At 39.3% G+C, this 27,642-nt stretch overlaps 1 protein-coding gene across 7 annotated transcripts in view; it reads left to right on the forward strand.

Moving 5' to 3' along the window:
• cux2b (cut-like homeobox 2b) overlaps window positions 1-27,642 on the forward strand; it is a 118,191-nt gene that overhangs the window by 52,365 nt on the left and 38,184 nt on the right. For all 7 annotated transcript variants that reach the window (XM_034306836.2, XM_053235953.1, XM_034306837.2 and 4 more), the window contains one exon: window positions 26,215-26,293. In XM_034306836.2, the coding sequence (XP_034162727.2) occupies window positions 26,215-26,293 (79 nt within the window). The remainder of the gene's footprint in view (window positions 1-26,214; window positions 26,294-27,642) is intronic.

Below are 27,642 nucleotides of genomic sequence, written 5' to 3' on the forward strand. Positions count from 1 at the left end.
AAGTACACGTTGCCAAGAGGATGCCCAGAGAAGTGTGTGAGGTTCCTTTGTGTCGCTGGTTTGAAATGTCAGGCCCAAATTAACCAGTCAGCTAATTTTTCTCACTGTCTTTCTCTCTGCCTCTCTCCCTCGTTGTCTGTTGGTGTTCAGAAAGAGAAAACATCAGTGCAGGGCCCTAATTATGGAAACTTGCTTTACAAAGATAATCCAAGGAGTAATTTAGCGTGCACAATGAGAGTTGTGGCGCAGCGCAGATGGAGATTCTGATAAATAGTTCGTAACATGTAATTAGCGGCTCTGTTCGGTTTCGTGCCATTAACCCCTGCAGCCCAGAAATCATCATCTCCGCTCATTATCAGGCAGAGAGGTAAGAAATCCAGCTGTCTTCGTGTGCAGACTCAGCCCTGCCATTTATCTCGTCCAGCCAAACCTGCCTGTTTATGGCGATTCTGCATAAGACACCTGTTTTCTAGGTCACAAAGGCCCCAGCAATGTTTTTTTTCAAGGTGTAACTCTTTCAAAACTGCTTTCTATGGTGAATTTTTAATATGTGTGTGGAGATCCTCCACATTTTCCTCCACATTTATGCACACATCAGTAAAATTAAGCCTTGTTACTTGTTTGTGTTAAAAATGAAATGACAGTGAATCACAGTTACTACTTATATAGTCCTAGTATGGGCAGAGATTTAGTTCCTCTCACCATTTTAGATTGTCCTTCTTACACTGAGGAAGATAGTGTTAGCGTAAAAAAAGGAACATCCACAACAACAGCCTGTGTAACACAAAGTCACTTAATATACAGTATTTGACATATATATTTTCAAATAGTTTTCATGTTAAATCAAAAATCAAACTTTGATTTTTCTTGGTAAAAATTTAAGTAATAATACAATGAATTTGAGAAACATATTGGCCATTTAGGCTAAATGCTAGTGCGGAGATTTAGTCGTGTACATAATGCAGCTAGCACTGATCAGTGTCATCTGTTCAGACCTTGCTCTAGGTGAAGTCTCTCTGTCTTTGATCATTTCATGACAAGAGCAGGCCGCTTCTTCCTGCCTTCTTTTTGATTAATTCCTGAAGGAAATGATAATTCATCTTGAATGTATAAATATGTTATGAATCGAGGAATAAATCAGAGAGTAAAGGGATGGTAATTAATTATGGCTGGGCTATGTGTGAGAAGAAGAGGGAAAAAAAGAGCGCATTGTCACTAGCTTCTCCAGTTTTTATGACGAGAGGTGTAATTATGTATCTGTTCGAGCAACTGCTTTTGGCTGGGCCGATTTGTACGGGCTCATGCTTCCGGCAGTCATAAAGCTCAGGCTAATTTTCCTAAAGGCTGTGTAGCAGTGTTATATCTCAGTGCCTGTTAGAGCCAGGAACACTTTTCATTTACTCGCCTTTAACGCGGCTATTTAGGAGTTGAACCATGGCATGGCTTATATGATGAGCTGCTGGATGATTCCTAAAGAATAAGAGAGTGCACAGTTTCTCATAGAAGTGTGTAAGGTGTGGTGTTTTACATAACTGACAGTGTTGAATGCAGGAATTTTGCAGATATACAGATTAACTGTTAACTATTAATGGGCCAAAATAATGGTGAATGGCAGCAAAAACGTGCAAATGCAATTACAAAAATTACAACTGTCTCAAAGAAGCTCTTTTAAAAATACATATTAAACTTTCAGATTTAATAAGGATCTAGTAATGATACCATACAGCAGAGGCGGGCATTATAACCAAAATATAGTATCACAGTATTATGTCTGATAATGGTATGTTAATGTTATACAGATTTTTTAAAAATGTGATTAGAAAAAGACTACTGAAAGACTCTTTTGTTACTGATCCTTACACAGACACAAAAAAAATTATTTTACATGCAAACTGTAAAGAAAAAAACCCAGAAAACCACATTCAGCCACCATGTTTAGTAGCTGAATGTGATGCTTGATCAGTGCTTGATGGAGCCGCACCTGTGTAATCATTGTTGTTATGGCTAACCATGCTGTGTGCATAAAAGTTTCTGTACTACTTTTTCATCATGGAGATGCATACCCCATCCACGTGACATTCAATGCCAAAAGCAAAAAGCAGCCCTAAAGCAGTTATAACATCTGTTCTCCACAACACTGCGCCTCTGTGTGCAGCAGTTTTATAGCAAGTAACATCAGCCTGGTTTTATAGTTTTGTTCAACCAAGAAGAAGTATTTGAAAAACTGCGATTAACACATTTCCGCTGGTGTGCAATTCTAATTACCAACATATCTCTCACCACTACCAGGCATCGTGTTCCTACTCTTTCTTACTTCCAATATGAATCATACCACGAGCGTGGAGACCTTTTAATCAGACACCTCATATAGGTGTGGTATGACAATTATATCTTATCCCACCTTTTTCTCTACCAGTCATAGTATGAATGTTAATGTGGTGCTTGCTCTCTGTCCCTGATATATTAGAATTAGTATTAGTATATGGCCGCAAGCAGGTGGGCCATTATGTATTCCTGTCACAGTGGTGAGTGCTACCCACCGAGCTGATATAAATAGGTGGGACTCTCCTCTCTGGCTTTATCACTTGTGTCCTGCATGTGTGAACGGGGTGAGATTTCTGTTTCTGCAAAGAAGACTTTACCTGGTGAGAGAAAGAGGTGATTTCTTACTATCTCACGCTGTGCTCCCTTTACATACACTCTTGTACTTATATACACACTTTTCTCTTCTCTTCTCTCTTGCTCATTCTCTCACTCAGCCTGCCCTCATGGGAGAGGGTTCACACGTGTACTTTCTGAGGCCAGGAGCGACGGTGCAGTGCCATCTGTTATATTGCTTTTAATAAACCCCCCCCATCCAGAGTTATGGTAGGGGCTAAAGAGCTTTATTTTACAGTGAATGTTAGCAAAGCCAGAACATGTAATATGTGCACATAAGGCACACATATTCCATTGTATTCCCCAGGTTACTGCTAGTGTTTTTAATAGATAGGGGCACTATTTCTAATCTGTACTAAAGAGTCTCTGAACTAATTGTGCTTAGCTAAAGAACTATATGAAGTACATACAAGTAAACAGACTTTTCGCATCTCAAATACGGTCCTTTCAGCATATGGCTCAGATATGGTGTGTGAGTGTGAAGGTGTAACAGACTGAAATACTCCGTAGCTCAAATGCAGTTTTCTCTTTTCTCTTTTTTCTGTCTTTTAAAATTCTCACGTCTTTCTGTCTCTATCCACCAATACATTTTAACAGTCCACCTGTCTGATGTGTAAGTCTGCAACAACTAATAAACAAAATTGTTAAAATTTGTTAATAAAAATAATTGGAACGCACTATGTCACTGCTCTTCATGTAAGTAGATATAGTTGATTGAAATGCTGGAAGGAAATATTTTAAAATAAATATTTTTTGTATTTAATATATTTTTAAAATAACCCAAATTAAAAAATGTACAAAATTGTTAAAATATATATATATATATTAACTGATTACCAAAGCAATAGTTAGGTGCAGGCCTACTTTTGTGGGAGTCACTGCTCACTCTCTTTCATATGTGTTTGCATTGCTACACAGGCTAGTTCCTATCTTCATGTGAAGGAGACAGGTTTGTCATTGACACTAGCATTTTGCCCCTTGGCTTAAGACAAGTGTGTTTGTGTGTGTGTGCGTGTCTTATTTTTAGCCAGGTGCACCTGATGTGTGTCAGCACATTTTGCTTGCATTGTTGAAGGTTTAATTTTTCGCATCCTGACAGTCCTGAGCTCGGGAGTCACCATGCCAGAGTGACACTGCTGCTGTGCAAATGTTACACATGTTTGTGCACCCCGCTTATGCAAAGCGCATGGGACACACACACACACACACACACACACACACACACACATTAATCCATTTTACACCATATGCAGTACAAAAGGATAGGCACTGAACTTACAAATTACAGGCAATTGCAAACACTTGTTAAAGTGTTTCACATGAACCAATGCAAAAGCAGGGTAAGCATTGGAAAATTGCAAAATGTAAGTTCTTTTACTAGGACTTACAATCATCCGATGTTTGAAGTCAACAGACATTCTCTACCTGTCTGAGAAGGACTGACAGTGGAATAATGGATGGCTGAATGGAGGAGCTGGTGAATGGGATTTTGTATAAATTTATGAATGAATGCCGTCATAGTGCCAGTGTGTGAGCCAGTGTACACCGACACTCAGCAGTACGCAGATTTTTGGCACGTCCAGTTTAACTGATTTTACAGAACAGATGCTGACTATGTGGAGGGGCAGACAAATAACATTGCTTTCCATGATGGAGAGGAAGTGCCTTTGGTTATGTTTGCTTGAAAGGGGTGAAACAGATGACATGATGAAACCTAGCCAATATTCTCTCAATTTGAACGATGGACTGTTCCATCCATGGCTTTCAGGGGGAGGATGTGTGGCTGTCCTCCTCCACGCCACTGCCGGTTTTGGCTCTCATGCAGCTGCTGGCAAGAGTACAGTCAAATTAGCCAATAAAAATGTGCGAAATGTGTGGCAGTGTGCCGGGCGAAGATGTGCCAAGAGGAATAAACTTCACCACTTGACTGCACAAGGCGGGGAATTAAAAAAAGTCATGTAAGCATGAAACACAAAAGCAGGAGCTGAGTCAAATTTTGACTTGAGATCAGACAGTCTAGATGTGGAAAAAAAGAGGTTCATTTTTGGATGATGAATTCATCCGAAAACATTATTATATCATTCATATAATGTTTATATGGTTCTATAGCTATTTTAACACTACCTATATCACCATACAAACATTATTATATGAATGACTTTTCCATCTTTACCAAGAGTTGACAGTGGGTTAAGTGAAGTGTGTATTGTAATATCATCATGAACATAAATAGAATAAGTTTGGGTGAAGAGTAAGAGTTTGCCTTAAGCAAAAATGTTGATTGACCTGACCTGATCATTTTCCTTCCACCATTTCCAAGTTTCCAAGTGCTGTGAACTCCCACTGTCTGAGACAGCAGAAGACCAGATTCAAATTCTCCAGAGTTTTCATTCAACATCATGTTGGCCTGTGAAGTGTAATTTCAGTGGAATCTAAACACACTAATTAAATATTGCAACTTTCTGAGGCAGCCTTTCCTAAAGGTACCTGAAATTTTAATTTAGACTTCAAAAGAGACTCGACTTTAAAGTAAATCTATTGTTTTTCATTTAGACTTGCAATTTTCTCCCCTCTCACAAAAGCAGCGCTGTACGTACTTATGATTGATCTGGTAATTAAAATATGCAGAGAGGCAAAATATTAACCGCTTCTTTTTGTTTTAGAAAACAGTCGACACTTTTTTCCTCTGCAGATAATTAAATTTTGCACATTGATGTTCTTTACACAGCATTCATCGGACTCATTATTTTTCCATTTTCATCTTTCTGCTGAGAGATCGATAGATTGATAAAATGATGGAGCTAATCTTAAATAATGCACAAGGAGAAAAGTTACACTTACTTTGCTGCTGGCAAAGTGTTTGAACTTTCATTCTCCTTTCAAATTACAAGCAATCCTTCATTTTAGCAGACCTGACCACACCCGCTGAAACAGCCCTTAGTCTTCATCATGTCAACTGCACCTGGAAGGGAAAGAGTTAATCTATTCTCTTCATTTCCTTTCCCTCTTCTTGGAAAAAAATATAGAATGCCACATGTTACAGATCAATGAATGTCAAGACTAATACCCCAAACTAAAAAAGAACTGGCAATTCAAAGACGTAGAACATAAAGTAGGCCAATTAGTACCTTGGGAACATTTAACGGGGAGAGATAGCAGCACAAAATGTCATTTGTGTGAGTGTTCAGGCCGATTGTTTATAATATGACCTGACAGTTTTGGGCTCTTCAATATTGGGTTAAGCACAATACTAATTAACATGAGGCTGTGAGGGAGAGGTGCAGTGGGTGAGAAGGAGAGCACATCTTTACAGCATGAAACAGGAGCCGTGATTCCTCTGCATTACCATATTTCTTTGAGAAATGGACGAGAGCACTCCAAAATTAAATGATCTTTCTCAGGGATCTAAGAAATGGTATTTTGTTATTGTTGCCTTATATCATTACCTTTGTGGTATGCTGTGATGCTCATTTAATTTGGTCCCAGTATTCAGCACCCTAACTAGTCATCCTCAGTGCTAGGTACAGTCAGACTGATTTAGGCTTTAATGTTCAGGCTATTCAGTGTTCACTGATTTAGCTGTTAAACCATGTGTGTTCAAAAATTAAGTTGAGCACCCATGACCAATATTCAAGTATATGCATCCAGCTTTCATGCATTGTAAATTTCCTCACTGGGTTTTAAGGAAACGACAAATAAAGTGGAAGACATGGACCTAATTGTTTTCCTATGTTAACAGTGACTGTGACCTTTTTAATTGGGTGTCAGTGGACTTCAGTTCCAGGAAGAATGTTTACTGGCTTTAATAGGGCTGGACTAGGTGTGGTCACAGCATTTATGCATGTCTAAGTGAGATTATATGTGTCTACTCACTGTAGCATGGTGTGCATATGTGTGAAGGTGTTTGTGGTCTAAGCATCTGACTGGGCAAATGCATTTGTGTGTGTGTGTGTGTGTGTGTGTGTGTTTATCCTTTCTCCAGCTGAGTCGTGAGATGTGAAGTATGACTGAAGGTGTGCAGAGAGTCAGCAATGTAGCTGTTTTATTACATTTCATACTGAGAGCAATTTTTGCCAGTGGTTTGAAGAGTAGGCCCTATTCCCCAACTAAGTGTCTAGGGAATCTCAGCAAAAGCATATTTATTCACACACATCCCCTATTTTGACTTTCCTTGCCTCACAAAATCCAGCTTTGCTTGGAACTGCACTGTGTAAAACTGCCAAGTTCAGTATTGCAAGACATGAAAATGCTCTTTGTGTGTCTGTTAGAATATCAAACACCTGCATCTCATGTCACCGTTATCAGCATTCTGCAACCCACACAAATTTGCTCTCCTTGTCTCTTTCTTTTTTGCTGTCACAGGCTTCATGACTTGCATCAGTCTGTGTTGTCCCATGTGCCAGGCTCAATCATAAGAATATCATAAATTATTCATGATTGCACACAGTCTTGTACTTAAGGGAACTAGCAGGGCCAGTTACCGTAGAACCAAGGCTCAAAGGCCACTCACAGTCAGATCACACCCACTGGGGTTTATGAAGTATGATTTTTCACAGATTACAAAATATACATGCAGTTTAGGGAGATTTTACAAAAATAGCTGGAGTTTTGTAAGCTTATGTTTGTTTCAGGTCATAGGAATGCATATACACTATATTACCAAAAGTATTCGGTCACCCATCCAAATGATCAGAATCAGGTGTCCTAATCACTTGGCCTGGCCACAGGTGTATAAAATCAAGCACTTAGGCATGCAGACTGTTTTTACAAACATTTGTGAAAGAATGGGCCGCTCTCAGGAGCTCAGTGAATTCCAGCGTGGAACTGTCATAGGATGCCACCTGTGCAACAAATCCAGTCGTGAAATTTCCTCGCTCCTAAATATTCCACAGTCAACTGTCAGCTTTATCATAACAAAATGAAAGAGTCTGGGAACAACAGCAACTCAGCCACGAAGTGGTAGGCCACGTAAACTGACGGAGAGGGGTCAGCGGATGCTGAAGCGCATAGTGCAGAGAGGTCGTCGACTTTCTTCACAGTCAATTGCTACAGAGCTCCAAACTTCATGTGACCTTCACATTAGCCCAAGTACAGTACGCAGAGAGCTTCATGGAATGGGTTTCCATGGCCGAGCAGCTGCATCCAAGCCACACATCACCAAGTGCAATGCAAAGCGTTGGATGCAGTGGTGTAAAGCACGCCGCCACTGGAATCTAGAGCAGTGGAGACGCGTTCTCTGGAGTGATGAATCACGCTTTTCCATCTGGCAATCTGATGGACGAGTCTGGGTTTGGAGGTTGCCAGGAGAACGGTACATTTCGGACTGCATTGTGCCGAGTGTGAAATTGGGTGGAGGAGGAATTATGGTGTGGGGTTGTTTTTCAGGAGTTGGGCTTGGCCCCTTAGTTCCAGTGAAAGGAACATTGAATGCTTCAGGATACCAAAACATTTTGGACAATTCCATGCTCCCAACCTTGTGGGAACAGTTTGGAGCATGCCCCTTCCTCTTCCAACATGACTGCGCACCAGTGCACAAAGCAAGGTCCATAAAGACATGGATGACAGAGTCTGGTGTGGATGAACTTGACTGGCCTGCACAGAGTACTGACCTGAACCCGATAGAACACCTTTGGGATGAATTAGAGCGGAGACTGAGAGCCAGGCCTTCTCGACCAACATCAGTGTGTGACCTCACCAATGCGCTTTTGGAAGAATGGTCAAAAATTCCTATAAACACACTCCTCAACCTTGTGGACAGCCTTCCCAGAAGAGTTGAAGCTGTAATAGCTGCAAAAGGTGGACCGACATCATATTGAACCCTATGGGTTAGGAATGGGATGGCACTTAAGTTCATATGTGAGTCAAGGCAGGTGACCGAATACTTTTGGTAATATAGTGTATTTGTATTTGTGTGTGCATATGTGTGTAAATAAAATAAAACTGGCCACTTTTCCTAATAACATCTGCTCATTCACGCAATTATCATGTGGAGAAAAATGCATAAAATCATGCAGTTACAGGTCAAAAATAAGAGTTAACAGTCACATCAAACATCAGTACTGCTGTTGGTGCCAAACAGGCTGGTTTGAATATTTCAGAAACTGTTGATCTCCTGGGATTTTCAAGAGTGACAGTCTATAGAGTTTCCACAGAATGGTGTGAAAAACAAAAAACATCCAGTGAGCAGCAGTTCCGTGGGTCGAAATGCCTTGTTGATGAGAGAGATCAGAGGAAAATGAGCAGACTGTCAAGCTGACAGGAAAGCTATGATAACTCAAATAACCAGTTTTTATAACTGTGGTGGGCAGAAAAGCATCTCAGAATGGACAACACAGCCAAGAACAGGAATCTGAGGCTACAGTGGACACAGGCTCATTGTATATGTTTCTTTATTCCTAATTTTTTCTTGCTAATGCTTTCCTCTGACCTGTAACAAATGTTAATTTATATTAAAAATCGTCACGACTGCTATTCAGCGATTTCTATTACATTTAATTCATTACTTCATCCATATAATAAGACTGTTAGTTGTTTAAACAAGTTTAAACAAGTTTAAACAACAGCGATGATATTCATTATATCCCCATAATAGAGTTTTTCTATTAGGCTATGGAGCACAAAATAAATATACTGTTAAACAAATGTTGTAACATGCAAAAATTAGAAAAGAATAAGAAAATATCTATGGAGAAATAAAACGTCAACAAAAATGAACAGATTTAACAGTAAAACAAGAATGGTATTTATGATACCTACATATTTAACGGTATGAACAATATACAACCACACTGAAAGTGCCGTCACACTGAAAGTGCTAAGCTGTCTGTAGCCCTCTCTCAGAATGAGCTGAGTAAATGTAGTCATCCATAGTCATAGTCATCAGTCCATGCTAAAGATAACTTCTATATAATACTGTAATGCCAATAACCCAGTCCAGACATGGAAACAACATGCAATATCGTTGCACCAGTGAGGGAATAGCAGCATTGCCCATTACAACCACACCCAAAAGAGTTCTGTGGAATATTGGGGGTAGAGTGCAGGACAGCAAACATGCTTGGAGCTGGACATGGAACTTTGGATAAGCAGAACTCGCACAGAAAGACGGACTGATCACCTGGTTAAGGTGCCTGATGCTGTTACTTATCAGACTAGGATGGTGGTAGAGCACAGGGTAGCAAGCTTACGCTCCATTACGAAGGTGAAGGACTCACCATGGCTGTAGCCTCCGTTTGGATTCTATTCAACTCGGTACTGACACAGCCTTGTAACAAAAGAATCCCAAGACTATATTGCTGTTTTACTTGGAAATGCCTTCATATACAGTCTGTCTTGATAAGCTTTAGATAATCCACGATAAGGTATTCTAGTCATAAATGATCTTGCATCAGGTAGCTGACACATTCAATTCTAGTAAATGTACACAAAGTATTAACTAGAGCTACTATATACTAGCGCAGTTTTGGTATGAAATAATTTCAAGCAAATGGAGCTGTATATGAAATGATACAAAATTCGTGATTGTATGCAAGTGCAACTTTCCCAAATGCTACATGGTTTTGCAGTTTCTGACATCTCAAATTTTGGTTTAGATAAAATATGAGTAATAAAGCAATAAAATCCAAACATAGATTTGCTAGTCCACACATCACTGTATAAGGTGGCAATCTGTCTCAGTTTTGGCATATTAGTTTTTTTTTGTCCCATTGTTAAAAGACTTCGTCTTCTGCATTAATGCTGAGGCTAGGATTAATGGTACTCTTTGTTCTTACCTGAAGCTAATTATAGACAGCACCAGTGATTTGTCTTTTGACAGTTTTGAGACCTACATGAGAGCTGAGAAAGGGAACGATATCTCTCGGTAAAATATGTATGACATCAAAAAGCCTTAAAGGTTATTATAAATTAATGAGTGGTGGGGATAGAGTCATTAAAAAATAGCCTTCTCTGGCTGGCTGGCGTTTTTTAAATGTTTAATTCTTGACACCTTAATATGAAGGCATGACTGTATTTCACAGCCGCATCCATACCTGGGGGTCTTCAACGGACCTGCATTAATGGTTACATAATGGTAACACTTGCTTTTATTATCTGTGAGTTCTTGTTCAACACCACCAACACAGAGCCATTAGTCAACATCTTGGGGTTCACTGAAGCTTCATTAAAGGAGTTTGAATCCTCTGTAGGTTTACAGATACGGAAAAGTTCCTCACTTCTGCTGTTTTTCCCTTTACCTTCTTCACGTTTTGTTTTTCGCTCATCACAGAAGTGACTCGAACTGTCTCCCCTGAACACTTCACAGTAATGACGGAAGACACTGTACAAAATTGCCTTATTTATGGTGGTAATGTTAGCTGTCTGTTCCGGTGTCGCTCTTGCCGGAGACGGCCCGATTGTGGCAGCCGCTCTGAAGTGAATTTGCTGAGCGACTACCTGGAAACATCAACAGTCATTAATTATGCAAAACTCGCCTCACCGCAGGAGCCGACGAGTTGCTCGCTATGGCTGCGCCGCCTCCTATTAAATTCAGTGCGCTCTACAATGAGCCCCTGCTGCCTCCCTTCAGGGATTATACATACAAACTCACATGCCCTCAGACACAGAACCACACACACAAGGACACATGCATGAAATGTTGCTCAGTTAAGTACAGCATCATATGCATGTATTCACCGCTCAGGCTCACACACTCCCATTCGGCCTCTCAAGAAGGTTTTATAATGTAGCCTGATGTTTTAGCTTAAAATGAGAATAAGCACGTGCACCATCTCTGCCTCAGCGCCTTCATCAGTCACAGTGCAATCCCCCCTCTCCCCTGCCACTGCCACGCTTTATTTCACTTCTTTTTCTGGCCTCAGATTGTCTGTGTACTGCTATTTTTTGCTAAGATGTAAAAGGGAAGAGAATGTGACAGACCTGACACATAATATTTCACACGCAGAGGGCCAGGGCGGGAGGGGTAGGAAGTGTTTGTCATCTAGGCACATTTTTTATTTGGGGCGGGAGTTGGGGGATATAAGATAGAAATGTGTCTGTCTCCACATCTTGCTTGGAAAACCGTGTTAAAAGATTTTGTAGAGTTTTTAAAAATAGTGTTAATCAAATTTAATTAACCAATTCTGGCTGATCGTAGAATAGCAGAGAGAGAGAGAGAGAGAGAGAGAGAGAGAGAGAGAGAGAGTGTGCTACTAAGGCACATGTTGTCCTCTCTCCCTTCTGTCTTTTGTGCTCTGGGAGCCACTTGTGAGTTTTTTTTCCCCTTTTAAGCGGATGCTCTGTTGGCATGATGTCCCGTTACATTGAAACAAAGGCAACGCTGACACTGGTAATTAATTAGGCTATTATGCCTTCTGCAATGATAATTGCTTGGCTGGAAAGTCACCAGCTCTGTGAGGGAGAGAGGAGAACCATGCCAAGCAAGATCCATCCATCACGGTGCAAACCCCTGTCCCTGTCTCTTTTTCCCTCTGTCTCCCTTTCTTTCTATCTCTTCGTACCTCGAACCAGGTCTGGCACTGACTACATTCTTAGAATGGATGAGGGCTTAGTGTGATACACAGAACTTCGGTATGTAGTGATGATACGTTTTCAGTGTATCGTCTTGAAAAATAGCACAAAGGCTTGAGGAGGCTACTTGAGCATGCCCTTGTGTCCCTCAGAGGGTGGATAAAGGTGAATGATCTCCTATAGTTCCCAGCCCTCTGTCAACATTGGGTACAAAAAAGGTATTTTAAGCATCCTATACCTTGTTTCTTTTTACATGCTTCCTTTCAAATTCACATCACCTGTTTATCACTCAGATGATATAATAAAATTTTCCCCTCCTGTTCTACTCATTTTATAAAATTCACTCTGAATTCAACTTCTCACATTTCTACAGCTTGCACAGACCTGAGTTGCCTCCACCTCAAAGTTCACTTACTGCTTCCAATGTTTGTAATTTCTGTTCTGCTGGGAAAAAAAAGGCTCCTTGTCTTTTGAACTCCAGATAAAGGCTCTAGATACGGTCTTGTCTGTTTTGTGCTACCCCTTGCTACTTTTACCTTTTCTTGTCTCGCATCTTGGATTTTTTTCTGGTGACTTTAAGGGCACAAGGATAGAGGATCAGAACGAAGTTTTGTGGGGGTTTAGGAAGGCTCCAGTGTCTGGGGTTAGAGGCTTTGAGCAGGATTTGGGAACAGTGTTATGGCAAGGAGGGTGGATCAGGGAAACATTTTGATCTGGGTTTAATGTCTCACTCTCGTATGGATTTCTGGGTGTACCTGCACCTGTAGACGACCTGCCGGATGATAATGAAGGTTGAAAATGGGTCTGAGTGCACTTTTAGCCTGCCGGGAACTTCATTCTAGTCATTCTGTGATTGAGGACTCCAATAGAATCATTCCGACAAATTTAAATTTGTTAAAGTGGCAGAAGTCTTTCTTTTAGTTTATCAGACAGGTGTGTATTTAAAGGTTTTTGATCCTTCTTCACTGCTGTTGTTTTTTGCAGAATATTAGAGATGCACCACTAGAATTATTTTGGGTTAAAAAGCATATGCAGCAGTTGTTGGTATTCTCACTTCCAGCAATGGTTACGCATATATTTCTTAAATGGTTGCAATTAGGAGGAAACGCATCTCCTGGGACTTTTAATAGAACATATGAAATTAAGTTACATTTTCAGTACTTTCCATTCAGTTTATGCAAATTACAGGCATGTAGCTCACACCTCCAAGGTTGCCAGAATTTTTTAGTAAAAGAAGAGTCCAAGACAGGACTACTGCTTTTACACACAAGCACTTGCATTTAAGCCTGAAAAAATCAGGGACAGAAAATGGGAACTGAGGAAGGGAATAGCATTTTTACAGTCAGAAAGAATCTAAAAGGAGTCTAGTACATTGCCAATATATCCCAACATGAATACTACTAATCGAAATTAGAAATTGTATTTCCAGTCACAATCACTGCCAATTAATAATTTTAATTGTAATCACATTAATCACTGAAAAGCATCTTAGCATCTGCATCTTATGAATCAGCATCTTATAAAATAGCACTTGATCCAGCACTTCCTATTATTTTGCATTTAATTTTTTTTATGTCATGCACCAACAGGTGATTGTGCACACAAATTTAAGAAACCACAAGATACTAAATTGAGGTCCTAAATTATAATATTAACTATTTTATCTATTTATATTATAATGTTCACAATGTTTATCATGTCTTTAATTTGCTATTTTGAGTCGTTGAATTAAAAAAATAATGCTAATGTTGTTGGTAATTTAATGTGTTCTCAGGTATAGAAAGTGTGCCTGAAGATCTGAAGGATAAGTGGGCAAGCATTCATTTGCTGTGCTTACTGCTCTCTTATGTTAATAAAAAAAAGATTTCAATTTAAAAACCATTTAATCCGTAGATTTTTTTTTCATGGATGATACTATTGATTAATAGTGTCATGTTTATGTATTTAATATTAGAATAATATTTATTGTAATAATAAATACATAAACATGACTCTATTAATTAATAGAATAATAAATGGAATAATATTTATAATATTTAATATTAGACAGACAGGGTCAACCAATGGCGCTGGACCTAATACTGTGCCTTGCTCGAGCCAATATCACATAAGAAAAATGCAAGATGGGAATCATGCATAGCTGCGACACACCTCCACCCCATCTGTGCAACTCTCACATAACTTTCTGAAATAGTGCTTCAGTCTGTAGTTCAACCTTTCTGCTCATCAATGACAGATCAGCCTACCTTAGCCAACTCTCAGATGTATTGCACTTGCAGTACCAGAATCTCTGATCTGACCATTACCAGAGCACGTGCTCAACCAAGTTGATGTAGTAGATGAAACATTGTATACAGCAGGCAGTTCCAGATGTATCTCCAGTTAGCTGAACTTAGTCTACCCAAGTGCACCATTACAGAAAAAATCTGTAATTAAAAAGATGTAACATGTAAAAAGATATGACACAGAACACAGAAGATAAAGTTAAGACAGAAGATGATTCAGCAGCTAATTGAGTGTTTCAAGTTCCAGAGCATTACAGATCACTTAAAGCTAAACAAAGTTTTGCTTCTGGTTGACACTTACTATAACTTCACCGACTTTATGAAAGCACTGAAGAAAATGTACAGGCATGTCAGATGATAATACAGTGTATGCCAAAAATTATGGATCCCTCAGACATTATCACTGGAGATATGAAATTGTTTTGCATGTCTCCATGTTGAGCTTGTCAGTATGCTGGAACAATTGTGAAAGACAGTGATAGTAAGATCCCATAAGATCCAACCAACTGACCAGAGAACAAGCAAACTGATTAGGAGCAATACAGATTTTGGATTTGCGACTATGGTCATCAGGCAACAAAGTGCACACTCAAGGGCCTTTTCAGGACCTACATTAAGCTGTGCAGTTAGAAAACAAATTTAAAGCCACTGAGAAATCTATTGTTAAGAACTCCATTCCAGTGAACGTATGTGTTGTTTGTTCATTGTGTATTGATGGGGCAATGTAATGCCTGAAGGTTAGTAAGATTATACTAAGAAATAGAGACCAATCTCTGGAGTTCTACATTGTACTAGATGATTTGTTGGACACCTATAAACCTTCATGGCCATGTCACTGACATGATTGAACCAAGAAGGATGTACAAAATTCTAAGTGCCTTCATTGCTGAGACGCTGGGACTGCCCATGCCAATAAAGTCTCATCTATGGAGTCTATTACGTAAGTCATTATGTACACCTGATGGTTCTGCATCAGTGATAACTTAAGTTGTACCCTACAGCAGCCAGCAAAGAAATAGTCATCTCACAGTATCTCTTCACATCTATACCACCAGTGTCAAAAAACTATAGCAGATGCACATTTCACACCACAGAGTCGTGGGAAGATCAAGAATCAGTTGAAGATTGCCTTCTGCAGAGCATTAAATGTGGTCACTAGTGACCTAAAACATAAGTATACCTTACTTAATGATAACTTAATTATGCATAGTATTTTAGACTAAAAAAAAATCTGTATTACTTTTATCCCAAAAAATATTATACTGTTCTATTTTATCTATTTTATCTATGTTCTATTTTAAAGGCACATGCTATGAAACAATCTTAAAAACTGTATGGTGGCTAATTATTTCTAGCACTAACTTTAGGAATTTAGTGACACCCTGTTGCATGTGCAAACTGCATACAATGTAGTGATTCAATCTATCCAGAACCAGCATCTTAGAGTAGTGAGAGATTTTCATCCTGCAGGTACAGTATTTTTAGATGTGTATGATGTTAGTTTCTGCATATTGTTTTGAGACTGTTGTTTTGAGCCAATGTTTGTATACAGTAGGGTGAAATATTATGCCTCCAGGGCCATGATGCAACATACAAGACAATACAGACACCTTGTACACAGGGAATCATAAATGTGAATAGTTAATGTTAGCAAATATCACACAGTACACATAACACAGCAAAATAAATATACAAGCTATGACCAATTTCACAGTATGCAATAACTCAACAGTTATTCTTTGGGATCTGTATTGGTACATTATGGTGGTGAATTTTCCAGAGATCACTTTAAACCTGCTTGTAACTACAACACTAGGCATTCTGTGATTCAGGACTACCAGATCAATTCATATACAGTAGGATTTCTATATATTGTATATTATGTGTATACTATATGTTGTTTTGAGACATTGCATTGGTGTGTAGAGATACAGTATAGTAGAGGAATTTACTCGCAGCATGTGCGAGTGTTTACACGAGAATTGCATTTGAGAAGCTCAGCACATGGCTTGAGGGCAGAGTTGAGGGAGAAAGCTGGTACTATGTGGCCTCCAAGTGCACAAGTGCCAGGAAAACCATGCTGGATGACAGACAGTGGTGTGTGTGTGTGTGTGTGTGTGTGTGTGTGTGTGTGTGACAAAGTTGCTGATTGTAATTGACATAGGGACTAGATGCATGTCAGCTCTCTGACCGCTCATTTCACCCAGTGCCTCGGAGACAGTAGCCACACTTTAGACTTGGCACATCACCCAGAAGAAAACCTCAAAACATTGTGTGTGTGCACACACTCATGTACATGAAAATAGTTTTGCAGCCACTACATATCCCTGAAGTACTTGGTACTGTAAATGAAAGCATACTTGCATGTCTGACTTCTTCTCCTGTGTTTAGTCACTCGCTTCGCATTTGTTCATCATCCCTGTCTCTGTGTTATTTTCCACGCATATAGGAACACAAGTCAAAAACTAAACCTGTTGTGTGTGTCTTTTCTCTGCACCTCTCTGCACTTTGGTATAAAGTAAAGCATTTGTAATGCTGATGTCAGACAGTCACTTGGATTATCACTTCATTACTGTGTGTAATGTGTTTTGGAGTCTTTGTATGAACAGAAGTGTCTGCCTGGATTGAGACTGTTTTTAGTCTAATCAAGTGGCTATACAGTCATTTGAGTGTGTGCATGTACATGTACATGAATATAAACTTAGAAGATTCACTAAAAGATTCATTGGTTTGTCTTTCTTGGGAAGCCTTTAAAGGTACTGTGTAGAGTGTTTAACTATCTTAGATAAGAGGATTCTAAGTAGAGCCCTTTAGAAAGCTAAGATCCATTAAGTATACAAACAGCCCTCAAGGAAATCTTTGGCTTTGAAGCTAAGTAACACTGACCTCACCCAACATCACTATTGTTCAATGTGAAATGTTTAACTCCCTCTATGTCTTCATGTGGTGTGAAGCCAGACTCTTCCTGCAGACCCGACATAACACACCTCAGTGTGAGCGCTACTGCTAAAAACTGATGATTCACTATGATAATTGCATAATCACCAGTTGTAGTAATTATAATTGATGAGTGCATAATTGCTAATTGCTAGTCTTTTTTGGAGCCTTTCTAACTCTGCCTCTCACTCTCCACTCTCTGACTCTGTTCTTTTGGTTTTTCTCTCGCTTGCTGTCTTTTTACTTCCTCATCATGCGTTCCCTGTTTTTAACCCACCTCCTCAATTAAGATGCCAACATTGATTTTATTTATTTATTTTTGTGCATCTCTTGTGCCATAACCTGGCCAGAATTCTCTTCTTACTCTCACCCTCTCACATCCCCTCCCCGCCCCCCCTTCGCAAAGTCTCACACACACACACACACACACACACACACACATACACACACACAGACTCACTTGAGCTATTCCTGTTAACAGAATCGAATGAAGAATGGGATCAGATCTTTAGCGCTTTTCATTGTCACTCATTTGATTTCCCCACTAATTGGAAATTAGAGGAAATGACTGCTGAGTGTGGTTTATGTAAAACTAATTATTCTTTTTCACCCCTTTGAAACTTGGCGTGTGGTAGTTTTTGGCGCTGTCAGGAGCCACAAGTGTTAAAAAGTCATCTGTCCTTTGAAGCCAGAATTAGCAGGCATAAGAAATTATAATTTTGGTGTGTTGACTCACCAACTAGAGGAAGAACTTGCTGTAATTTTCCTATGAAGTCAGTAGCAATTTGTCAAAGCAACTTTAAATGAGTAAAGGCACTAGAAAACAGCCAGTGACATTTCACTTTGAACTGCGGACAAAGACATTTTTGTCCTTTTCAGTGAAAACAGAATAAGGAATTATAAATTTGTCAGTGTGTGTGCCCTGTGCATATTTGAGGTCCATGTTAATGGATTACAGCCTGTAACCAGGATGTAAGAGTCTAAATGAACACCATAACTTTGTATGCAGATCTATTCTGTGTGTGTGTGTTTGTGATGATTGATATCTGGTCTGCTGGGCTCAGACAGGTTAATGATGTGATTGTCGAGGAAATCTTTATGTTCTCCTGTTAATAGATGATGAAGAGCTGTGAGAGGTGGGTGTCAGTCTAAAACATGCAGCATGTAGCTACACTTGTGCAAATACACAGGCACATACATACATGCACGCATGTTATTTACATTTTTTCTGCTTAGGAAGATGATCAAAGTTGTAGAAATACAGGCCTCATGAAATGTGCTGCCGTCTAAAGAAAAAAATAATGAATTCTTTAATGACAATGGCACTTATTCATCAAAGTTGAAAATTCGTCAAAGCATAGAAAGGAGCATAGATTTGAGCGCATGGAATTAATGAGTCTGGCTCCGATTAATAAAATCGGAATAATAAAAAAGTGTAACATCAAAACAAGCAGTGATTTGAGCTCACAGAAAGGCATATGAACAAATCTGTGTCTGATTCATTAAACTGTCGTAAAACATCAAAATGAACAGTTTCAGCTGAGTCGTAACAAGGTCACACCCACTCATCCCTTATTTGCATATGCAAATTGCCCAGTTTACCATAATTTCCTGTAATGATACACAAAATTCATTGTATCAATACAATACGAAATGATCCATTTTCCATACCGCTTATCCTACACAGGGTCGCGGGGGAGTCTGGAGCCTATCCCAGGGAACTTGGGGCACAAGGCGGGAGGCCACCCTGGATGGGGTGCCAACCCATCACAGGGCACAATAGCACACACGTTCACACACCCGGAGTAAACCCCCGAATCATGGGGAGAACATGCAAGCTCTGCTCACACAGGGCGGAGGCGTGAGTCAAATGAAAATGCTAATTTTTGCTGTATTGATAATGTATCAGGGGGCACAGCGGCTAAGTGGCAAATGTGCTAACCACTAAGCCACTGTGCCCCCTGATACATTATTAATACAGCAAAACTAAGCATTTTCATCTGATTCAAACATTCAACATTATAAAAGTGTAATAATTGAAAGGATTGTTTCTTTTGCAGTCCTTTGTTTTTACTGAAACTAACTGTATTACAGCATTAAAAAAATGATTTGCCCCTTTTTGATTACTTCTATTTTTGCATATTAGTCACACTAAATGGTTACGCTAAATGTAATATAAAACAAGGAGAACATGAGGAAACACAGAGCAGTTTTTAAATGATCATTTCATTTATTGATGGAAAAAGGTTATGCAACACCCCTATATCACCCATGTGGAAAAAGTAATTGCTCCCTAAACGTAGTAAATGCTTGTGACACCTTTATCAGCAACAACTGCAACCAAATTCTTCCGGTAACTACAGTAGAGATCAGTCTTTTAAATAGCAGAGGAGGAAGTTTTGCCCACTCTTCTTTGCATAATTCATTCAGACACCTAATGCGATGTCAGTTCAAGTCAGGACTTTGACTAGACCACTCCAAACCTTAATTTAGTTTCTTTTGAGCCATTCAGAGGTGAATTTGCTTTTGTGCTTCACATCATTGTCTTGCTGCATAACCCAATGGCACTTCAGATCATGGACTGATGACTGGACATTCTCCTTTAGGATTTTCTGGTAGAGAGCAGAATTCATGGTTCTGACAATTGTAGCAAGTTGCCCAGGCCCTTGAAGCACTGCTTCACACCATCGCACTACCACCACCATGATTGTTGGTACTTATAGTGGAATGCTGCATTAGCTTTATGCCAGATGCACCTGGACCCAGGTCTTCCAAAAAGTTACATTTTCGACTCAACAGTCCACTATCCCAAAAGGCTTGGGGGTCATCAAGGTGTTTTTTGACAAATGTGAGATGAGCCTTTATGTTCTTCTTAGTTAGTTGTGGTTTTCGCCTTGCAACTTTCCCATGAATACCATTTTTGCCTAGTCTCTCTCTAATGGTGGAATCATGAATGCTGACCTTATCCAAGGCAAGCGAGGCCTGCAGTTCCATAGATGTTTGTCTGGGTTCTTTTGTGACTTCCTGGATGAGTTTTTGATGCACTCTTGGAGGAATTTTGGTAAGCCAGCCACTTCTGGGAAGATTCACCACTGTTCCAAGTTTTCTCTATTTGGGGATAATGGCTCTCAATGTGGTTTGCTGGAATCCCAGAACCTTAGAAATCGCTTTGTAACCCTTTCCAGGCAGATGTATTTCAATAACTTACTTTCTCATCTCTTCCAGAATTTCTTTTGAGTAACTAAGGGGGCAGTTACTTTTTAACACAGGGCCAGTTGGTGTCGGATAAATTTTTTCTTCAAGAAATTGAATTTGAAAGCTGTATTTTGTGTTTACTCAGGTTGTCTTTGACTTATATTACATTTTGTTTGAAGATCTGAAACTAAACATCTAAGTGTGACAAATATACAAAAATAGAAGAAATCAGGATAGACGTATATAGAGTTTTGGAAGTGTGCTGATTTTTGTGTAGTTGCATCTAGGAAGTCAGCATTCTATAAATTATACATCTAATGCAGTTGCACCATTTGAACACCGGAGGTCCCAATCTGTGCAACCCCATAGAGTTAAACTATAATGAGTGCACGCTGGGCCCGATAGCTCCAGATCACAACGACCGAAATGCATTATACTTTATCTGCTTACATGACCACATTATAATAGTTAAAAAGAGCTCTTCAGTAGCTTTCAAACAGCACCAGCCCTGCACAGCTGTGATCTACAGTGCCCAAGAAAGAGGTTGTGGAACTCAGGCATTTTAGCTGACTTTGGGTCACTATTTCCACTTAAAGTGACATCTGATACCAGACGCTGCTACACAGCTCGTTATGTTTCAATCAATCATTTTACCAGGTCAGAGCCTTTGTTTGTTCAATCAAATTTTGGGGAGAATTTATATGTTCATATACATACATACATACACACACACACACACACACATATATATATATATATATATATATATATATATATATATATATATATATATATATATAGATATATATATACATACACCGATCAGCCATAACATTAAAATACCACCTGCCTAATATTGCGTAGTTCCCCACTGTGCCACCAAAACAGCTCTGACCCGTCGAGGATCCTGAAAGTCCTGTAAGTTGCGAGGTGAGGCCTCCATGGATTGGACTTGTTTGTCCAGCACATCCCACAGATGCTTGATCAGATTGAGATCTGGGGAATTTGGAGGCCAAGTCAACATCTTGAACATCTACATGAATGCCAGTACCCAAGATTTCCCAGCAGAACATTGCCCAGAGCTGCCTCTGCTGGCTTGCCTTCTTCCCATAGTGCATCCTGGAGCCATCTCTTCCCCACATGATGTAGAAGAAAACGTGATTCATCAGACCAGACCACCTTTTTCCATTGCTCTATGGTCCAGTTCTGATGTTCACATGCCCATTGTAGGCACTTTCAGCGGTGGACAGGGGTCAGCATGGGCTCTCTGACCCGTCTGCTGCTACACAGCCACATAAGCAGCAAGCTGTGATGCACTGTGTGTTCTGACCCCTTCTATCATAGGCGGCATTAACTTTTTCAGCAATTTGTGCTACAGTTGCTCTTCTGTGGGATCAGATCAGACGGGCTAGCCATCACTCCCCATGCACATCAGTGAGCCTTGAGCACCCATGACCCTCTCGCCAGTTCACTGGTTGTCCTTTCTTCACTTTTGGTAAGTACTAACCACTGCATACCAGGAACACCCAACAAGACCTGCTGTTTTGGAGATGCTCTGACCCAGTCATCTAGCCATCACAATTTGGCACTTGTCAAAGTCACTCAGATCCTTACACTTGCTCACATCAACTTTGAGAACTGGCTGTTCACTTGCTGCCTAATATATCCCACCCCTTGACAGGTGCCACTGTAACAAGATAATCAGTGTTATTCACTTCCCGTTTCAACGGTTTTAATGTTATGGCTGATCGGTGTGTGTGTGTGTGTGTGTGTGTGTGTGTGTGTGTGTGTGTGTGTATATGTGTAGTACATTTTGTTATTATAATATTAAACCTCTGTTCACAGCAATTTTTAATTTATCAAGTTTTATATAGACATAATTTTATATAGAGTTTATGATTCAGAAATAAAAAGTCTTTTCTGTCAATTTTCTTAAATCAAATTTTGTTCAAAATATTCTGAGAATTGAATTGAATCGAATTGTGAAGCCATTATTGTGAATCAAATCGTGAACGGACCCCTAATTGTTAATTGAATTAATTAATTAATTAATTAGTTAAGTGAATTGTTACACCCCTGGTTTGTGCTGATATGAAATAATGTTAGAAAATGTGATGATTACCAGGTGTCTGTCTCTGAACAGATGAGCTAAGACTCCAGGTCAGCGCTTTATGGTGCCTTTTGTTCATAACCATGCCTATTACTCATTTAAACGACTAATGAGCTACACATCCACATCTGCAACTCTGATTCACATTTGCAAGTTACATGTTGACACCAAGCCCCATTAACTATATTTTAGTGAATGTACCCCCTGTGCAATTGTGATTTTTAACTTTGTGATTATTTGATTTTTTATTCTTATTATATGTACTATTCTCAGGTTTACACAAACTCTGACCAGATATGAGTTTGATTGTACAGATATGCCAACAATGAAACTGAGTGATAAGGAAACTGTTGCTAAAAATTGTGTGCTCATTTTATAATCCGATTTGACTGCACACAGCTTTGGTAAATAAGGGCCAGGCTGTGTCATCCAGCATTTTTAAATAATGTAACCTTGACTATGTGTGAACTAGAAGTGTGCCATATATAGCTATGGCAGTAAACCATTGATCTCATTAAAAAAAAATAAGAATGTGCATCCATTTTATTTATTTATTTTTCAACAGTTCTGCCTCCATACACACCAGGTGAAGCCAGAGGAAACTGTATCTTGACATTGCTTTGATAAACTACTGAAGGCCAAGAGCAAGCCTCCCTAAAGAAATAATTTCATACTTCATATTAATATTGCTATGTAGCATCTCGTTTAATATTCTCATACTGTTGCATTTGTGAAAATGTGAACAATGAGTAATGTTTAAACCAATATTGTAATTGTTATATATTTAAATATGATGACATTATAAAAACAGAAAACTTTAGGCATTATTTGAAATAGGTGTGTTAAAAAAGGTGTGTTATGCTTGCCATGCTCTGTAATAAAGGATGCAAGTTAAATGTGATTTCAGTTGCAAGTATAGATTAGTAATATTAGTAATATTTTTTTATCACTGTGAGTAAATTAGTGTTCTCAGTTATGCTGCTTGCTTTGTGCTGGACGGAATAGCTAATTAGACTGATCAGGTGCTGACTCTCTATAATGCCTTGTCTCTTGGTGTCTAAATCACACACACTTGCTCACGTGCATTTATAGGTTCTTGTTTTGTTATCTCGGCATGTGGTGCCTCAGTGCTGATGTAGCAACCAAATGTGATGTCCTGGAAATGGAAGAAAAGTGAGAGACAGAGCGAGCAAGGAAGAAAAAAACACAGAGAAACACTATTGCTTTCAGACAGGGAAAGCAGGAGACTATTGTATCTGTATTGATTGGTGTAGTGCCTCTCCATTTTAACATGAACTCCATGAAGCAGCAGTGAGCTAGAGTATTGGCAGGCTCTTATCTTTAAAATATTTTAGTGAGCATGTTGCTGGCATTATGGAACTCCAGGGACAACAGCTCTTTACTGTAAATCTAAATCCCCCCACTCTCTCACTTTCGCTGTCTCTCCCATATAGTTCTAATCATATTGAATTTCTCCTTTAAGCCAATAACATTCATTAGAAGGTTACAGCAATCATTTTTATATCTTAACACTGATGTTTTGTTTTTTATTTTGCTTATTGTTCTTTGTAATATAATTCATTAAAATATATTTATTCAGCTACCTTTTTCTTAGTTGACCTTATAGCTCTTTCTGTTTAACCTTAGTCATTTACTTTAGTACAATAAGGAAATCTTTTTCCCCTAAATCCAAATCCACAAAGTAGCATCCAAATCGAATTCTGACCTACACAATCAAGCAATACTTGCATACAGTCAGCTCCAGGTTTATTGGCACCCTTGGTAAAGATGTGTTGAGAAAAAAAAAAGGTATGAAAAGTGGCTTTGGGGTTGATTAGCTTAATCTCACACTGAAAATATGAGTCAGGTCTAACCTTTATTTGAAATAAATTTATTCTAACAAAATTTTAACAAAGCAATTTGTCAGAATTATTGGCACCCAGAGATGCTTATGAACATAGATGTAACTGAATCATGTTTCCATTCACATTTTACTTTTTTGATGATGCTCACATAAGCTGCACGTATGATCATCCATTACTTCACTAGAATATAAATATGAGGTGACACAAAGGCCAAATTCCCATATTGATTCATCAACATGGGGAAGATTAGAGAAAACACAATGAAATGAGACAAAAGTATGTTGACCTTTACTTTCATCTAACCACAAACTTTAGCATTTGGAATTTGCTAGCCTTTACAGGGAACTTGAACCAGGTTCAAGGTCTGATGAGACAAAAATAAAGCTTTTTGACACCCAACACCCATGGTGGGTTTGGCATAAAAGGAAGGTGAAGCATTTGTGATGTTTTCCTCCAAAGGCCCTGGGAGCCTTTGTGGACTCAGGAGATTGTAAATGAAAAGATGGCTGCCTCTGCCAAGAAACTTCAACTGTACCATGGCTGGATCTTCCAGCAAGGCAGGGCTGCGATACATGCATCCAAATCTACACAGAAATGGTTCAGTAACTACAGAATCAAGCTTGTCGTGGCCATCCCTGGTCCCTGACTAAACCTTATTGAAAACTTGTGGAGAGAGCTGAAGAGTAGAATACACAGGAGAGGACCTTTGGGCTCCGGAGAATCTGGAGAGATGCTGTATTGAGGAGATTTTTCTCCAATCTCTTCAAACATTATGGAAGATTCAGTGCTGCTATGTTGGCAAAGCAAGGTTGCATAAAGTAAATGCAGGGGTGGCAATAATTTTCACATAATTTGTAGAATAAATTTAATTACAGGTTAGCTTTCTTTCATATTTTCAGTGTGAGATTAAGACATAGCTTTTTATTAACCATCTTTACCTACGGTGTCAGAAATTCTAGAGCTTACTGTACTTACATATTTATTTACTATTACTGTGCAACTGGCAAAAGTTCTGTATATTTGCCCTCTGACATGAGACAGGATGTTGGCCCAGTTGTCTCTGCCCCTCCTGGAGAGGCAGGAGAGAGATCTTTTAGTTGTGTGAAGAGAGTGACGGAGCCGTATTTTGTGGTCTCGGGCACTCTCTCGCCTACGTCTCTGCAGGCACAGGTGCCCTCTCCATGGGGCCAGGTGGTAGTGCATTCTGTTCACCCGCTCTCCCTTAACGAAGCTGTAATTGGTTTGAGGCCCCTGTCGAGCAGTGGATAGCAGGGTTGAAGGGTTGGAGGGAAAAACTGCATACATGCTGACCTCGGCACACTGAGCTTTCAGTCCCAGCACTATGCCTCTGACCAGATTTTGAATCACAATATGCTGCTTTAATGCCACAGTGTTGGTCTATATTCATGATGGCTGTTGGCGTGTTTTGTTGGTAGTCCTGACGTTCATAACTTTACTTAAATGTACGTTTAAATGAAAGAAATGTATGCTCAGTGTGGACAATTTCATACATTTATGTATGATTATAATACATATGGGAATGTGCAGTTATTCACTATATTTTATACTATGTTGCAGGTCCTTTTTGTATTTCAGAAATGGCAGATAAACTGATTATTTAATAATTATATCTATATTTATGTTTCATTATTTGCAGGTTGTTGCCTTGATCCAGCGCAGTAAGGAGGCAGAGTCTGCATTTCTGGGAGTTTACAAACAGCTGATAGAAGCCCCAGGTGAGTCACACACCTGCACACATACAAGTAAATATTAGCATTACTGAAGATGAGCATTAACCCTCATACTTAGTATACTTATTATACATTAATGCTGGAGATCGGGTAGAAATAAGCCAAAGAACAAATGTCACACACTGTACTGAATATCTTATCAGTTATGGATGTAAAGATATGTGAAGTGCTTATGCCACCTCTATATGCCACAATTAGGAGAGTGAAACTCATTAATCCTTCACACATCCTTAACTGGATGTAACGTTTCCATCTCGGACACTGTTGATTGCAGTGGACTATTTAAAGCCCAACCAGTGTAGGGGCCACCACCTGATGAGATCACTGGGGAAAGAGAACAAGAGAGTGGTTGTGTAAGAGTTGCAAAGAGCTACACTGTGTGTGTGTGTGTTGAAGAAGGGAAAGAGAGAAAAAAAAAACAGTGACAGATAGGGTAGAAGAAGAGGGGGTACAAAATAAACAAGGATGTCACGGTAGAGTGCTCTCTCCAGTGTCCTATCATGTACATTGTTACAACAAACTCTTTACATAATGAATGAACAGGTGATGGACACCGCTGCCCAACACGGAATGAGAGTGTGGGTAGCTTTCAAATGTCTTCTTAATTTTTTTTTTTTTCCCAAATTTGTTCCAAATTTGTGCTGCACAGTTGGAGTGAAACTGTTTGCTTCAGAAGTCACTCTTTAAGACTCATACAGGCTGAGTCTCTCTCTCCCTCAACTCACAGGGGCTCCACTTACGGGGAAGAGTGAATGAGCAGGTTCTGGCGGCTGTGTTTGTGGACTCAACAAGAGACATTTCTCATGGCATTTGTACTTCATAAGTAGTTTGACTTCTTGAACAAGCCACACACAAGAGCCTCTTAGATAATTTGTGTCAGTGTTGCATATAGAGAATTAAAATGAACCACAGAAAACAACTACAGAGGTCCTAGGTGCTGCAAAAGAGCTCTAATTGCTGAAACAATTTTAAAAAGTCAAATAGTTAATACACCCAAGCCTTTTGCATGTTTTGCAGAACATTATGTTCTAGTAGAGAATCACTTAATTTGTGGTATGATTTCAGCATGCGCATAACTTTTCCTATTTGTATAAAGGTATAGTTAAATTATTATAGGCAGTTCTGAGTGGTTATTTTACCATTTCCTTAAGTGTGACAATATGACAAATAGCATGCCTGAAGATAAAATATACCAGGTAGACAAAGGTGACTTTGTTAAACATCACTTCCATTTCTCAGTCTCAGTAAAGGAAAGTTCATGAACTGCCATTGAGCTTTGTACCTGCTGTGGCTGCTGCGCTTTTTGTGTAGAGCTAAAGGACGCACTCAGATTA

The sequence above is a fragment of the Pangasianodon hypophthalmus genome, chromosome 8 (assembly GCF_027358585.1).
Source record: "Pangasianodon hypophthalmus isolate fPanHyp1 chromosome 8, fPanHyp1.pri, whole genome shotgun sequence".
Taxonomy (NCBI): domain Eukaryota; kingdom Metazoa; phylum Chordata; class Actinopteri; order Siluriformes; family Pangasiidae; genus Pangasianodon; species Pangasianodon hypophthalmus.